We start from the raw sequence: 14,683 nt of genomic DNA, 5'->3' as shown, positions 1-14,683 counted from the left end.
TTGCAAAAGGGATTAAAGGAATGCTATATTTTTTAATGGATTTTCGTTTTTTACTGTCTGCAAAATCCAGTCTTATTCTATACTATGTAGCTAACAGCAGGTGAGATTTTAGCTAGACTATCTTAAAATGTTTGCTGAAACCAGACATTATAAATGAAAGAGTAATCAAGGAAACCAAGTTTCTAATGGAAATCAAAAGAATGTAATCCAGAGACAAAGACCAGACATGGAAAACAGACGAACACAAATGTACATAAAATATCCAAAATAATACATACAAAGTAACAAAAGTAAATGAGCAACTTAGACTCCACTACAAACTGGGAGCATGGACAAGGTGCACCGGTAGAGTAAGCATCCTCTGTTTTTCTAGAAACACCTGCCGAGTTGCTCATAAAAAGCAAAGTAACACTACATGTGGCCTCATTCAATTTAGAGTTTACTTTTCCATTCTCCAATAACTTACTTTCTGCAGACATAGCAGGTCCAGCTGGTAGAATGAAAGTCAGTCCTAGGACCTTCTCCAGATCCTCCATAGACACCAAACTTCTCAGAATAGCTCTAGCTCTGATAGAGTCACTTCTACCTGATTTAATAGTCTCTGCATCAGGAGCACATCTTCCCAATAGGTCTACAAGTCCAGCGTAGAAGTTCAGAATAGCACCACCCATATCTATATAGTCCTCATCATCTTCAGATGGCAAGGTGTTGAAATCATATTTGCTAAAACACAAATACATACATGCTTCAAACATTCAAGTCAATTTACTATATTTAAATCTATTATCCATTTAATGCAGGTATGTCATCCTGCAACATTACCTTTTAATTTGATGATTTAATTGGTAAAAGAAAAAAAACATTAGTATAGCTGTTCATTTTGGTCTTATGTTTTAATTTTATCCTTAGTTGCATTTCATATTGCCTCAATGTAATTCCCATCAAAGTGCCTAGTCTGCAGCTATATAATACCCTACCTTTGGTACAAGTATCTTCCATCAGAATCATCATCCATCATGGCTGACAGAAAGTGGGCAGAGTTACCATCTCTAGCTGTGATGATCTGGTGTGACATTTTGATTCCATCTTTGACAGCTTTAAAAAGACCACCTCCTTCTCCTCTCAGAGCAGGACCTAGACATTCTGGTCTTCTAATCAGGAGGCGAACAACCAAGTTAGCATTCTCTTCAACACTTTCTCCTGGAGAAATAAAAGAGTGTTTCAAACAAATTTGCTTTTAAATGGTACGTGCATGTAATTTATTATTCTATTTACATAACAAAATTTCCAAAACAGACAAAGAACCTTAGGAAACCTAATAAACAGAAACTTAAGCTAAGCATTGAACTACCATCTTTACTACTTACCATTGACCCAGACACAGAATCTAAGGAAGTCTAAGAACCTCTCTCCTTCTACTGGATCCCAACCAATATCAGGATAACCCTTCTCCAGGAGCTCAGCATTGCTTTGTAGACCACACCGAGACAAGTAAATAGCTATCTTCTCCAAGTTAGCCTCTCTCAAGGCCAGGGCAAGTTCATTGTTATCCATAAGGGAGGAATAGGCAACATCAAGTGGACAAGAACCTCTAAGAGATGGACGAGCTATAAAAACAGATGATAAATATTACATGTAGTAAAATCATCCTTTTTTTATGGCATTTAAGGAGGCAGACCTAGGGTAAGGAACACAACTCTTACAAATCACATTTGTATTCAGCATTTTACATCAATCTCATGTAAGCATTAAAGAAATTTTGACTGATTTCATTCTATTCCAAAGGCTTTGGTGAAATTGAATACAACACAAACATATCACTAATTTCAAGAGTTATGTCCCTTATCCTAGGTCTACCTCTTTAATTACACAGAAATATTGGTTTTTTTTAAGTCTAGACTATGTAGTTTACACTTGTCAATACTGCTCTTCCAAAAAACATGATTGTTTGTGGAATAACATTTCATGCATTTGAAGACAAGAACATTTGATAAATCAAACAAACCCTAGTAAGGTAGACTAGAAAAAAAAGGGTCTAAGCCATCTATTAAGGAAGTAATCCTTCTTTAGCTTCACAGACTGGCTTTCACCAACTTTTCTATCAATTAAGACTAATTAGTTTTTTAACTTACCAAGCAACATGCTACTGTTTTCTAATAAATAGCTAAGATGTTCAAACATGGCTCTTTGGTTTTGTCTACTGGTACGACAGAAGTAACACAAGAATCGACAACACATTACAACCATCTCAGCTGCAGCATCCTGTAATTAAATTTACATTAATATTAAAGGCAGCCTTGTAATATTTACAACCAAACATGTCTTAAATAATCTTTCAAATGGGGGGAGGAGGGAAATCATGGTCACATAAGACAGGTGGTCTTCATACACAGGATGCACTCCATAGAGATATTTTTATCATAATATTTTATGACAGGTAATTTCTGAATAAAGGTGGTTACTAACACAAGTTTGAATGATAAATCTGATTTCAAATATATAATCCATCTCAGTCGTAAGGGTGGCTTACAATAATCGTATAAACATCTGAAATAAAATCAGGGAGAAATATTCTGTACTTGTATTTATTATCATGAATCAATTTATTATGAAATTCATGAAAATAAATACACAGCTTAAATAAGTAGAATTTGATTGAGAAAGTTAAATATCTTGTACAAATAGTATTATACTGCGTACAGGAATAAGAATGTAGCAGAACCCACCCACTTTTTTAGGGAGGCTGAAGAAACTGTTAACATGCAGTTAAGAACAAGATGCAAGCAATTTGTCACACAAAACATTCCAGCATATAGAATTTATAGATAGGATTTGCTGAAACAAGAGATAGATACATGTTCAAACCACCAGTAATGGTTTATCTGAGATTTCAAGAAAGAAAAAGCTCAGTGAGTGAAAATTCAACAGTGATATTGAAGTTTTCGGAATTGTGCTTCTGATTTCTAGTATTAAATAGATCAAATACAAAGTGATTGTTTTATTGTGATTATTCGATAGTACAATGAAAATTTCTAAATACAACAGAGATTGAGGGTTACGGAAAAACTTACCCAAAATGCTTTCTTCATCTCCTGAATTGTAAGCTTTTGTGCAAGAAAAAAGAATTCTTGGGTGCATATTACCCCAACACAAAGACTATTCATTAAAAAGCTGTGGTAGAAAAATAAAACATCTGAATTTTCATACTTCACGGAATTAAGATTTTTTATAAGAATCATAATTTATTGTTTTTAAATTATTATTATAAAGAATCCATTAAAGTTTGTAAAATTTGTTAACTTTGCAAAAATCAAAAATAAAATGTTCAGCAAAGAGCAGCTAGATACACCCGAAAAGTTACAGTTGAAAAACATAAAATCAATTTTTGTACTGAGTCCCATATCTCAAAAACAAAAAAGTAGTAATTTATAAAGACTGAAGGGAGTACACATCAATAGAAAGAATCAATTTATCAGAGCTTAAAAAAAATTTGTGGCAGCATTTTTGAGTAATTGTGGGAAGTGAGAAAGATTGACAGACAGATGGACAGACACAAGTATACCATAATACATCCCATCTAGGCAGACAAGCATATAAAAAAGAGTAGACTGATACCTTCATTTCAATAATTCAGATGTTTTACCTACAAAACTGTTCACTAATCTACTTGTGTTAGTAGTTAAACCCTTACAAACCTTTCATGCATGATGTGCAACAATTGGATGGAAAATGTGCTGTTGAAATGGTATATAATGCCTAAATGATGACACTACTCAATGCCAAGATGAAAAAAAGCATTGAATGTAACACAAAATATACTAAAACTATATATAAAAAAAATTGCAATTATTTTACAACCCATCCAAATTTCCTTAACCAAAGGTTTTCAAAGTATCAGGACTTGTTAATGATGTTAAATTCACATGCATTCCAAAAAATCACAGTATATGTATGACAAACTATAAATTAAAATATCAAAAACTGAAAAATAAATTTATCTCAATATATGTCCCCTACCTTTGATTGTTCAGCTTGTTGGAGAGCAAATGAGCCTCTCCTTTGTTGTTGTTGGAATGAACCTCTCCTTGTAATGGAACTCCTTCGACCTTGAGTTACTTCTGGCATGCCAGAAGTTGTGGACTGTTGTTGTTGTTGTGCTTTGTTAAGAGTGTTGACCATTAACTGCATGACAGTCTCATGTACACATAATGCCCTCATCAGGTCTGGATGTTGGAAAAATACTTTGTTATCCATTAACTCTCTATAATTACAAAGAGCAAGATTACAGGACACAGATTTTATTCTATACATACATGTATCTGTCTGCACATGAAGTCAATCAAAATTCTAAAATTCAGTCCTGAGTCTTCATGTATGTCAGAAAACTGTATAACATTTTTAAGATAAGTTTAGTTTGTTTAATCAATTATGCATTCTTCTTTCACACTGCTATAAATAACTTCTTGCTTGTTTAATCAATTATGCATTCTTTTTTCACACTGCTATAAATAACTTCTTGCTTGTTTAATCAATTATGCATTCTTCTTTCACACTGCTATAAATGACTTCTTGCTTTATGTTGCCAAAAGGATGAGTTCTATTTTGCTTTCAACTTATTCCTAAACTTATTAAACCAATTTTAAATTTGGACCAATGTAAGTTTTTTTTAAATACTTTAAAAAAAATTACAGTAACTTTAGGATTTGGCAGACAAGTTGGAAAACACTGTCTTAATACAGAAATCAGTGACAAAATCATAATGTACAAACGTGTATAAAATAAAGTTAGTAACTAAACTTACTTAAGACTGTTTTTCATGAGTTCCTCTTCGTCTCTACCTGCCTGCACCAGTAACAAGGATCTAATGTTGCCAAGAGCTCTCAGTAGTATGTTGATGTCGTCCTTACTGGCATTACTGATCACATAAGCTTTATCAAGGGCTGATAGAAGCTGGAAAAGATCATCAAACTTACAAGTATTGAATTTTGTAAAACAACTCTTCCAACGTTAAAAATCCCAACATCAGTTTTATGCAGTAACCCAAGGAACATTTATATCAAGTTTGGTTCTTATTGGTCCAGTGGTTTCAGAAAAGAAGAGTTTTGAAAAATTGTTAACGATGATAACAGATGATGACCATGACAACAAAACAACAGAAGCCAAGTGATGGCAATAGCTAACATGGCCTATGGCCAGGTGAGCTAAAAAGCATAAAATCATTTTCTCTTGTTAAAAGTTTTATATCATGACTTATTTCTCTCTCCTTTCCAACCTTCAACATGTGTAAATAACAAATAACATTAGTGTACTAATTATGTTAGTCAAGGAACAGCATAACTTACATTTAATTTCAAGTACATCCTTGTTATTTCTACGTTTTCGACTTACCTCACCAATGCCATCATACTGTCTGTACAGTAGACTAAACATTTCCCTGACCAAGTCCTGATTGACAATGAAATCTTCCATGGCCCAATCTGTCATGGTTTTCTGTATCAGTTTCTGAAGATTGTCTATAAAAAACATAATCATTGAGTTTATTACATGTATTTGAGAAATAGCTCACCTTCAAATATGGGGTAAATTCCTTATCAGTATTGTTGAAAGCAGTTACATAATATAGCTTTAACCTAAACCAGCTAAAAAATAAGCTCTCAACTAAAAGTTCATACTTTTTTATTTTTAAAGAAACTACAAACCTATCAATTTCTCTTCTGGTTTATTGCTATCAGTAGACTCCTCCTCTTTCTTCCTCAATACTAGTTGCATTAGTTTCTCCCCTACAGAGGGAGTGGGTGGTTCCTCTTTCACCTCAAGCTCTGTCTTCTCCTCTGTTTCAGGCTGCGTGGGCATGGAACAATGCTGTAACAGCTGATTATGGAAGTTCCAAATCATGTCTCTGATTGGTTGCCCACTTGGGCATGGTAGGCCATTCTCATCCTCCTCAGCAGATTTAAATATCAACAGGTTCCTCATCTAGAAAGGGTTAAGAAGAAAAACTTCAAAATACAGGATGAAAATGTCCAGAAAATTCATTGTAATTTGATCCCAACATACTTCCTCTATTTTCTACAACAATATTTTTAACTTAACTACAACTTGCTTGTTCATGAAAAAGTTAAGATTGAAAATCTATAGTAATACTTCCATTGCCTAATGAAGTCCTGGTAAATTTCACAAAAATGAATGATAGAAATAACCTTCATGTCATATTTCAGTGTTTATCATATGCACTATAACTCTAGTTTAAGTAAACTTAACTCAATAGAAATTCTTCATTAACAACAGAAACCCATGTGAACTGATATACAAGTAGGCACTTACCCAAATGCAGATCCAAGGACTGGCGTACCAGGTGTACGCCCCCTAAATCGGTAAGAAAAAAAATTTCACCACTAGTTTCACCCCATAAAATTTTTTGCTTGGCTTTGCACTGCATTTAATTCAATTAACACCCCCCCCCCTTAACTCAAACCCTGGATCCGCCCCTGTTACCATGTATAGAAACACAAGGACATAGCTTTTGTTATTATTATTATAACATACCTGTTCATGTGGAGGACATCTGAATTCTCTGGTCATTCTGGCCGTGACGGAAGAGGGGAGGTCAGCCTGTTTAATGTCATTGTATCTCTTCTTCTGGTCCTATGTGAAAAAAAAATGTCATCTTAACGAGTTCTCTTTCTGAATGAGGAGGCTTGGTCCTATTAAACAATAGAGTAGTAACAAATTCTATAGTGCTTTATAAACTTTCTTCAGATATGTTTCTGTTTTAATGGTAAGTACATGTAAATGTGCCTCATTTGTAACATTTTAATACATGGCTAAACTTTATAAAGTAAGTAATAATTGTTGTGGTTGCTAATTTTAGCATATTCTGTCAAGTGAACATATTAGGGGAATCAATTTCCGTGGTTAAAAAAAATTACAAGGGTTATTCAGTGTTAAAAATCAATTTCTCTGCAAAAATTAGTATACCGTCAAAACTAATACTTTTACAATAGTAATGTGACACTGATACCTACTGAATACCTATGACATGATTAAAAGCTACTCACACTTTGGCAAGCATATACAAAGTTGTCAGAGAAGGCAATAATTGATTCCACCCTGTGTCTCAGCTGTAAGTCACATAAATGCTGTAAGATGTGACACACCTAAAAACAAACAGGTAAGTTTATTCTAACACCCAAAAGTATGCATATTAAGTTAACTTCCTATTCTTCAACTAAATATATATAGATTATGTTCTTGATCAGATCTGACATAGACCCTACTTGATACCTAAATGTTTTTTTTTTCTTTGTAATTTTGCACATTGCTTCTTTTATTACTACAAAATGCAAAATACAAGCAATCGTATTGATTTTACTAATTACGAAATCAAAGTAAGGAAGCAATGAACACTTTAATTCAGTCACACAATACATCAGTCCCACCTTTTTCAGTATAATTCTTAATCCAAAGAATTTAAAAACAATGGACATGGATAAGAAGCCTTCTTCCACCTAGATGAACATTCTACAAACAGCTTATATAAGAGAACATTAAACATTCCATCCATCCGTCTGAGGGCAATAGAAGGGGTATGAATACCCAGTTTTTAAAGATGCACCCACTGCTTATCTCATGCTTTGTCAGTAGTAAATAGTGCTTCAATAAAACTATACTTTATTTACCTCCAATTTTACAGCATCATCTAATTTCATCTGTAGTAGGCCCACTTTACTATCTTTAATTACAGAAGTTTAAATTATTATAGTGTTTTTAATGCTTTATCTTGTAAATAATATAAGTATTGTGGTTTAATGATAATATGTTTGTGATGATACATGACCATAAAATTAGAAGTTCTACAGATTATTGTAATGAAGTTTGTTTACAAAAACCTTCAATTTGCTACAAAATAAATTTCAAAATATTTTAGATTATATTAGTCTAATACACTATATAAGCCAGAGTAGGGTTTAACTGTGTTTCAATAGAGCTAAAAAGCAACAGCATTGAAAGGCAGATGTAAAGAATCATAGTAAGCAAGAAAATAAACCTGAAAAATTGGGATTAATCCTCTAATTAAGGCCCTGACTTACCAGATAGGCTTCCAACATCAAATGCCTGTGGATTGATCAGAGTAAGTAACTTCAGTAAATCATCATCATTGAATTGTCCCATCACTAACAGACTGTCACACACTTTCAGTAATGGACTGAAAAAAAAACATGAACATGGAAATACTGAAGAAAATTGTAAGGAAATTTAAAATTTTTAATTTACAGTTGAACTTTTCAACTCTCGTCAATCTAAACTAGAACTAAGAGTCATCACAACTGCACATAGAAGTAAAAGGTAGGTCTACTTTGGTTAATAAGTCTATATTGAAGTATTTAAAATGATAAATGTAATTATCAGATTATTTAGATGGTACCCAAATCAGAAACCATCGTCATAATTCTACAAAGCTGATCAAAACTGGACACAGGCTGAACTTAAACAAAAGGGAGATAATAATAAAAAAAAATACTCACACAAACAAATTTGCACTACTTCCTCCTATAGGATCTCTTATGTGTGCAGCTCCTTTGATGACAGCATCCCTGAGACCAGACATCACATACTGTTTCAATGTCTCTACAGGGAAGAAAGGAGCAGTACTGTCCTTACCAGCTGTCTTTGCCCTAAAAAATGAAAAGATATACAATTTACATAGATTTCGATATAGTACTATCTTTAGTTTTGTTTTCCAATTAATGGACTGCACAGTTTCTAGGATTTGATAAGGGTTGAAAGCCATTTTTTTCATTATGTGAAGCTCTAACCAACCTTGTTGAGGATACTTCCATACATGCAGAGTCTTATACACCATGTAGTGTAAGTGCTTTATTCTCCTATAATGAAGAATCACGACCTGTTTTTTTTTCTATAATCAAACTTTTCATACCACCAAGACATTTCAGCAACAAAATTTTTAATAACAAAACTAAGCCTCCCATAATAGAGTTCTAAAATGATCAATTTAAATTTTATATCGACTTAAGAAATACAGCAAGTAAAACAGCAAATTCATAAAACAAAGGAATTGTCCTTATAACCATGGGGTTAATGCAATAAATGTTGTACAATGTATGACAATTCCATACCTGGTATCAATTTCTTTTTCAGAAATGGCAAGTTGTGGGCGAATAGAAACACTGTCATCCATGTTGGGTATGGTGTCTCTGATTTTAGTCTCATCTCCAACAGTTGAGTTTCTATAGAGTCTCAAGTCACGCATAGATTTGGTAAGTGGTATGATAAATTCATTCTGGGTCAGAAGTCTAAAAAAAAAAATTAAAACATTAGATAACAGTAAAGTACTCTATAATGTATATGTATGTTATATGCATTATTCTAACTAGTTTTATTATGCATTTGACAAAGTCTTTGTTTCTTTTAACAAATCTTAGACTTCCTCCCAAACTGATTTTTTCTGGTATCAATATTTATAATGAAACCTGACTTAACCAAACCCTGTATAACTGAAATTCATTCCAAATCAGACATTTTCTGGTCTATTTATGTCAATCTTAGTACATTTTGAACCTGTGTAAACCAAACATCAAATTTTTCAGAGGTTCCAAAGAGAGTTAATTTGGACACATATTTTCAGACTTTGAAAGAGTTTAACCAATTTTAAGGTCATATTTAACATTTTGTTACATGTTTTGCTTATCACGGGGGAGATTTATCAACACCTCAACCCCTACCTATGGGTATCATAACGAATTTACCTTGCTCTAGCATGAGATTCCAGGTGCATGGTAATCAGCAAGTTGTGGTATCCAGTCCTCAGTGGACCAGACATATCTGTAAAATAGGATTAGTTATCACACAAGTTATTGACAATGCAAAAGAAGTTAAAATCTACATATAATTTGATAATAAAAGGACCATACCAATTATCTCCTTTAATTTCCTACCTTTATCTTTATTCCATGTTTCAGGCATTTCTCTAGTTTGTATTACTAACCAATGGTTAATTGAACATAGCGTACATGTATCTAAATTTGACTAAAGGTGCACAGACAGGGCTAAAAATTACGAAATACAAGTTGGTAGCCCAGATCATATTTTTGTTTAATATTTTTGTTTAAAATTTTCAATAAGTTCAACTAAATTTTACTCAAAAGATTGGTAGCCCAGCTCAATATGTAGTAGCCACTGGCTACTGGGCTACTGTTAATTTTTAAAAATACATGTAGAAGGACCTCAACAAAAAAGGAATAAGAGTGATTTTTAGGCTTTAGACATTTATCTTCTAACTAAATTCTGTTACTCAGAATGGTAGTTTCAAACTCCAGACTGTGATTTCTTTGAGTTTTAGTTAATCCAAAGTAAATATCATCATAGCGGAACAAAACGTACACTTGACCTGTAACTTATCATGGTGAACTTAAATACCAAAAATCATGTCATAATCTGCAAGAGTTTAGAAAAAAAAAGTCCGAAAAACAGTTATTTCTGTGAATTTAGCTAAGTTCAAGGCCCATAATTTGGGTAAAAATCATCGGAGCGGAACCAACTACAAACTTGTTGTGTAACTTATCATGTTGAATTTCTGCACTAAAATCATGTCAATATCTGCAAGTGTTTAGAAAAAAGTCCGCAAAACTGATGATGGACAGGTCAAAATCATACCCTTCGCGACTTTGTTGCTTGGGGTATAATGATCATATTGAATTTTAGATATACAGTTGTTTAGCTATAAAGAATCCACCTACTCTCACTAAGAACACAATACATGAGTAATCTTTCATCAACATGGCGTGTCAAGGCATTGGATACTCGGTGGTTACCATGGGAACATACTGCCTGATACAGTTCTAGTGTCTTGGCATGGAAACTGAAATAAAAAATCAGGAGTTAATCTTCAAATCTTCTTTGTATGTTTACTTAACTTAATTCTTTCATAAACAATATAGTTATTTTTTCCATGTGTATTAAACCTTCGCAGCAGTATTATTCTCTTTCAAAAGTCCTTATATCACACATTGAGATTGATGGCTTGCAACTGTTTTAAGTGTTCATTGACATATATTTAATGTAACTCTGGAATCAATTGAATGTGCCCAGCTATTAAAAAAAAACTCTTAGAAAGTAATTTTCATGGTAGCTAATTTTCATGAATTCTGTCAAGTGAACATATTTGCAAATATCAATTTTCACAATTTCAAAAATATGATTAGCATTAAATAATGTTAAAAACAAATTTTGCATGTATTATTTTTTCGCAGTTTTTTGTCCACCACAAAAATAGCAAAAATTAGCACACTGCGAAAATTAGTACGTTTACAGTATACACTTACTCAAGAAGATGTGGATTTTCAATGAGTTCTAGGATGTCCATACTTCTATCCTCCTCTGGGATGTACACAGCCATCATACCCACTATATTAAAACAAAATAGAACAATTAAACTTTAATTATTAGAAGTTAAAAACAACTAGCACTCTACTAAGAATAAGATTTAGGGTGAAATAAGTAAACCTTCATATAATTCTAAATGAAAAAGATGAACAGACCATACCAAAGTTCAAAAATAAAAAATTTTAAAAAAATTATGTTTAATTTTCAGGCTTTATGGAATAGAAAATGCTGGTGTTTTTTTATTCGGTACATGCAATTCAAGAATTTCCTAAGATGTTAAATTCTTAACATAGAAAGTTGAGTGAAAATCTTAGCATACCTGGATGGTCACACAGCATACTCCAACCCCTCACTCCAGATAGTTTTAGTGAGTGAATACTCAACATCTGATCAGGAACACGAGACCAACATCCATCAGTGAGTGTCTGGACATCAAGTCTGGGAGGACAAGCAGGCACTGCTTGTTTTGGTCCTCTGAATACTGCAGCTGATAGTGGCAAGGCATACTGAAATAGTAACAGATAACAATATTATATTGGTATGGATGATTAAATAAAAACACCCTCTTATTATAACGTTTTTATTTCAAGAAATCCATTTTCATTTAAGTACTTTAGATTATATGATGTTTCTTCAAATACCAAATGAACCACACATATGTTACATAAATTGATATTTCAATTTATTTGTGTTATAATTGGCAACACCAGGCCCATTCTTTCTAGTAATGAACATCATTTTTTCATAAATACATCACTTTTATTTTCACAGTGTAAGTCTACAAAATACAATCATAGGTTCCTGTAATAAAATGATACCTGTCTAAACCAACCCTGAATAATCTGGAAATCTGTATCAACAAAACATTTTTAAAGTCCCATTCTAGGGTTTGTAAGTCTCATTCTAGTTTCAGTTTCCCTTACGGAATTTCTGGTGTAGAACGTATTGAAATCCGAAGACCGATATGCATTTTAGTGTGTACTTCAGGGAAATTCAAACACTACTTCACAATGCAAAATCTTCTATTTTATGCTATTCTAAACATTTTATCTCTTAGAACTTGATAATTGTCATCTTTAATCAGTATTTTTACCCAAAAATGATACTTCGCTTTTAATATTGAACTCAATGCTATGTTAATGACAAATCTCAATACATATGTATGGTAGACTAGGACCCATTCTTACGAAACCACGGAGTCACGTGACGAGACTTACATACCCTATATAATGAACCCTGGCAAACTGAACAGTTGTCTAAACCAAACCATTTTATAGACTAAATGGGGTTTGGTTTAGACAGGTTTCCATGTACATGTATATGCAATAAATTTGTTCCTTCCATAGTAAAACCTAATTACCCTGGTATAGCCCAGTTCAAACTGAAACATTTCTTTGACTGTTGGTTCACAGATGACTGCTGGAAACAACTTTGTGTTGGGTTCTACAGAAAACTTGTTAGCAACCTCTTTTCCATTTACACTGAAGCTGAGCATGCCTGTGGAAATGTCAATACAACAACCAATCACAAGGCCTGGAGTTGACCTCTTTGATGTCACTTCCTGTAAAGAACTGCCATAGCGTTGAAGCAGGTCACCTGCAGATACCATGTAGCAGTTTTTCCTGCTAAGACTGAAAAAATATTATTGATGTCAGATTTAGGTCAAATTAATTGACTTGAATAAAACAAAAAGTTTCAATGACTAATAATACAGGGTGTAAAGTAAGCTCTAAACCTTTACTCACTATCAGATAAGTTATTCTTTTTTAGCAACATAACATTCTTCTACAAGATGTTGCACAGATTAAGCCTTCAATTGGTGATATACCATCGTAAATGTATTTCTATTTAAAATCATTACTTAATTGTTTTTATAGCAGTTGCTACTGTCCAGAGATAACCTACCTTTGTTTCAAGTTGTAGTCATCATCCAGAACTGTAACCACTACATGTCTGATTTTCTTGGTTTCAAACTGTTTCTCATTAAAATGGAACCCTGGTGTAACCCATCCAACAAATACTTGGGCAGGGTCCTGTCCTGGGAATATCCTTATTGAATACTGATACTCATCAATCATATCAGCCATGGCAGCCAGTTCAGCGAAGTCACTATCAGAGTGCTCTGATCCTTCACTACCACCAAAGTCTGATCTGACATTTTTGCCTCTACCCATGGCATCCTGAAACTCATATGGAATCATTCCTCTAGGAGCCTCAATGTTGATGACAGGCCCCTGTGAAGGTTGTGCTCCATCACTTTCTACTGAGTCCATAGTACTTGAGGTTGGCAGTGTATGGGTCTTACTTGTTTCATATTCACGATGTTTATCTTTATGACGTCTAAATGATGAGCCCTGTTTTCTATCAAGGCTGCCATATTCTACACTTCTTGTCCTTTTAGATTCTACTGGAGAAAGGTCTCTGCCTTTCTTTTTGAAAATATTAGTAAATGTGTTTTTGCTCCTTTTAGTGCCCTTTTCCTGGATAGCCTTTGCAGTGTCCATAAGTTTGTCTCCTAGTAAAGAAAGACGGGAGGAACTCTGTTTATCTGCAGACAACTGTGATTCACTTGCAGCAGCTTTCATTCCTCCGACTGGCCGATCATCTTGTGAACTGTCATCCAAGGAGTGACCTTGACCATGTGGGCGTAAGAATTTTTTACGTCTATCATCAGCTGTCATTGACCCTTCTCGGTAGCTCCTTTCTAATGCTGAAAGGAATTATTTTGAATGAATTATTTTGGTAATCTAGTACATAAATAAATCTTTTTTACACTAAAATAAAATCATTAAATTTCTAAATTCCAAGAAACAAAGCTTAGATAGATATATTACCACTCTCATTGCTTCAGCAAACCCAAACTATGTACAATTTCTGAACTGATATTGCTGTGATTAAAATTTGGCATTTGATATTTAGCAAGGGTTTTCTGCATTGGAAAGTATGGCAAACTTTTCAAAAAATGAGAAAAACTTACATTTATCTCTGCCATTCATCATTCCATCTGTGGTGTATCCATCTTCTTCATCATCATCTGTAGACATTATACATCAATATCATACTAACAGTAACAATGAAATTTTAACAATTACCAATCCAATAAGGCCAACTAAAATAATTAACTGGTTCTCAGGCCTTCCCTTGTCTCTTCCGTTGATGCCTTCAATAACACATTTTTATGACCAAATCACAAAATTAAATTAAAAAAAAAAATTTATCACTTTTTTGTGGCAAATAAAAGGTAAAATGATATTCTTTCCTTCATTAATTTTCATGAAGA

At 33.3% G+C, this 14,683-nt stretch overlaps 1 protein-coding gene across 16 annotated transcripts in view; it reads right to left on the bottom strand.

Moving 5' to 3' along the window:
• The window catches only part of LOC148625347 (ryanodine receptor-like), a 113,296-nt gene that overhangs the window by 50,948 nt on the left and 47,665 nt on the right, over positions 1–14,683 (bottom strand). For 11 of the 16 annotated variants that reach the window (XM_088568794.1, XM_088568796.1, XM_088568800.1 and 8 more), the window contains 22 exons: positions 14,381–14,437; positions 13,309–14,113; positions 12,764–13,034; positions 11,723–11,909; positions 11,343–11,424; positions 10,758–10,879; positions 9,768–9,843; positions 9,138–9,314; positions 8,526–8,675; positions 8,091–8,206; positions 7,680–7,732; positions 7,059–7,157; positions 6,547–6,645; positions 5,700–5,976; positions 5,389–5,513; positions 4,802–4,950; positions 4,018–4,261; positions 3,072–3,104; positions 2,133–2,262; positions 1,368–1,607; positions 978–1,200; positions 467–723 (listed from right to left, as the gene is read on the bottom strand). In XM_088568794.1, coding sequence (XP_088424920.1) covers positions 467–723; positions 978–1,200; positions 1,368–1,607; positions 2,133–2,262; positions 3,072–3,104; positions 4,018–4,261; positions 4,802–4,950; positions 5,389–5,513; positions 5,700–5,976; positions 6,547–6,645; positions 7,059–7,157; positions 7,680–7,732; positions 8,091–8,206; positions 8,526–8,675; positions 9,138–9,314; positions 9,768–9,843; positions 10,758–10,879; positions 11,343–11,424; positions 11,723–11,909; positions 12,764–13,034; positions 13,309–14,113; positions 14,381–14,437 — 3,972 coding nt within the window. The remainder of the gene's footprint in view (positions 1–466; positions 724–977; positions 1,201–1,367; positions 1,608–2,132; positions 2,263–3,071; positions 3,105–4,017; positions 4,262–4,801; positions 4,951–5,388; positions 5,514–5,699; positions 5,977–6,546; positions 6,646–7,058; positions 7,158–7,679; positions 7,733–8,090; positions 8,207–8,525; positions 8,676–9,137; positions 9,315–9,767; positions 9,844–10,757; positions 10,880–11,342; positions 11,425–11,722; positions 11,910–12,763; positions 13,035–13,308; positions 14,114–14,380; positions 14,438–14,683) is intronic. The other 5 variants (XM_088568802.1, XM_088568789.1, XM_088568795.1 and 2 more) reach the window with 1 other exon arrangement.

The sequence above is a fragment of the Perna viridis genome, chromosome 2, assembly GCF_037379345.1.
Source record: "Perna viridis isolate PV_CMFRI_1.1 ecotype Kerala chromosome 2, ASM3737934v1, whole genome shotgun sequence".
NCBI classification, from domain to species: Eukaryota; Metazoa; Mollusca; class Bivalvia; order Mytilida; family Mytilidae; genus Perna; species Perna viridis.
Note: the sequence above shows the minus strand (reverse complement) of the source record. Positions and strands in the feature narration are given on the sequence as shown.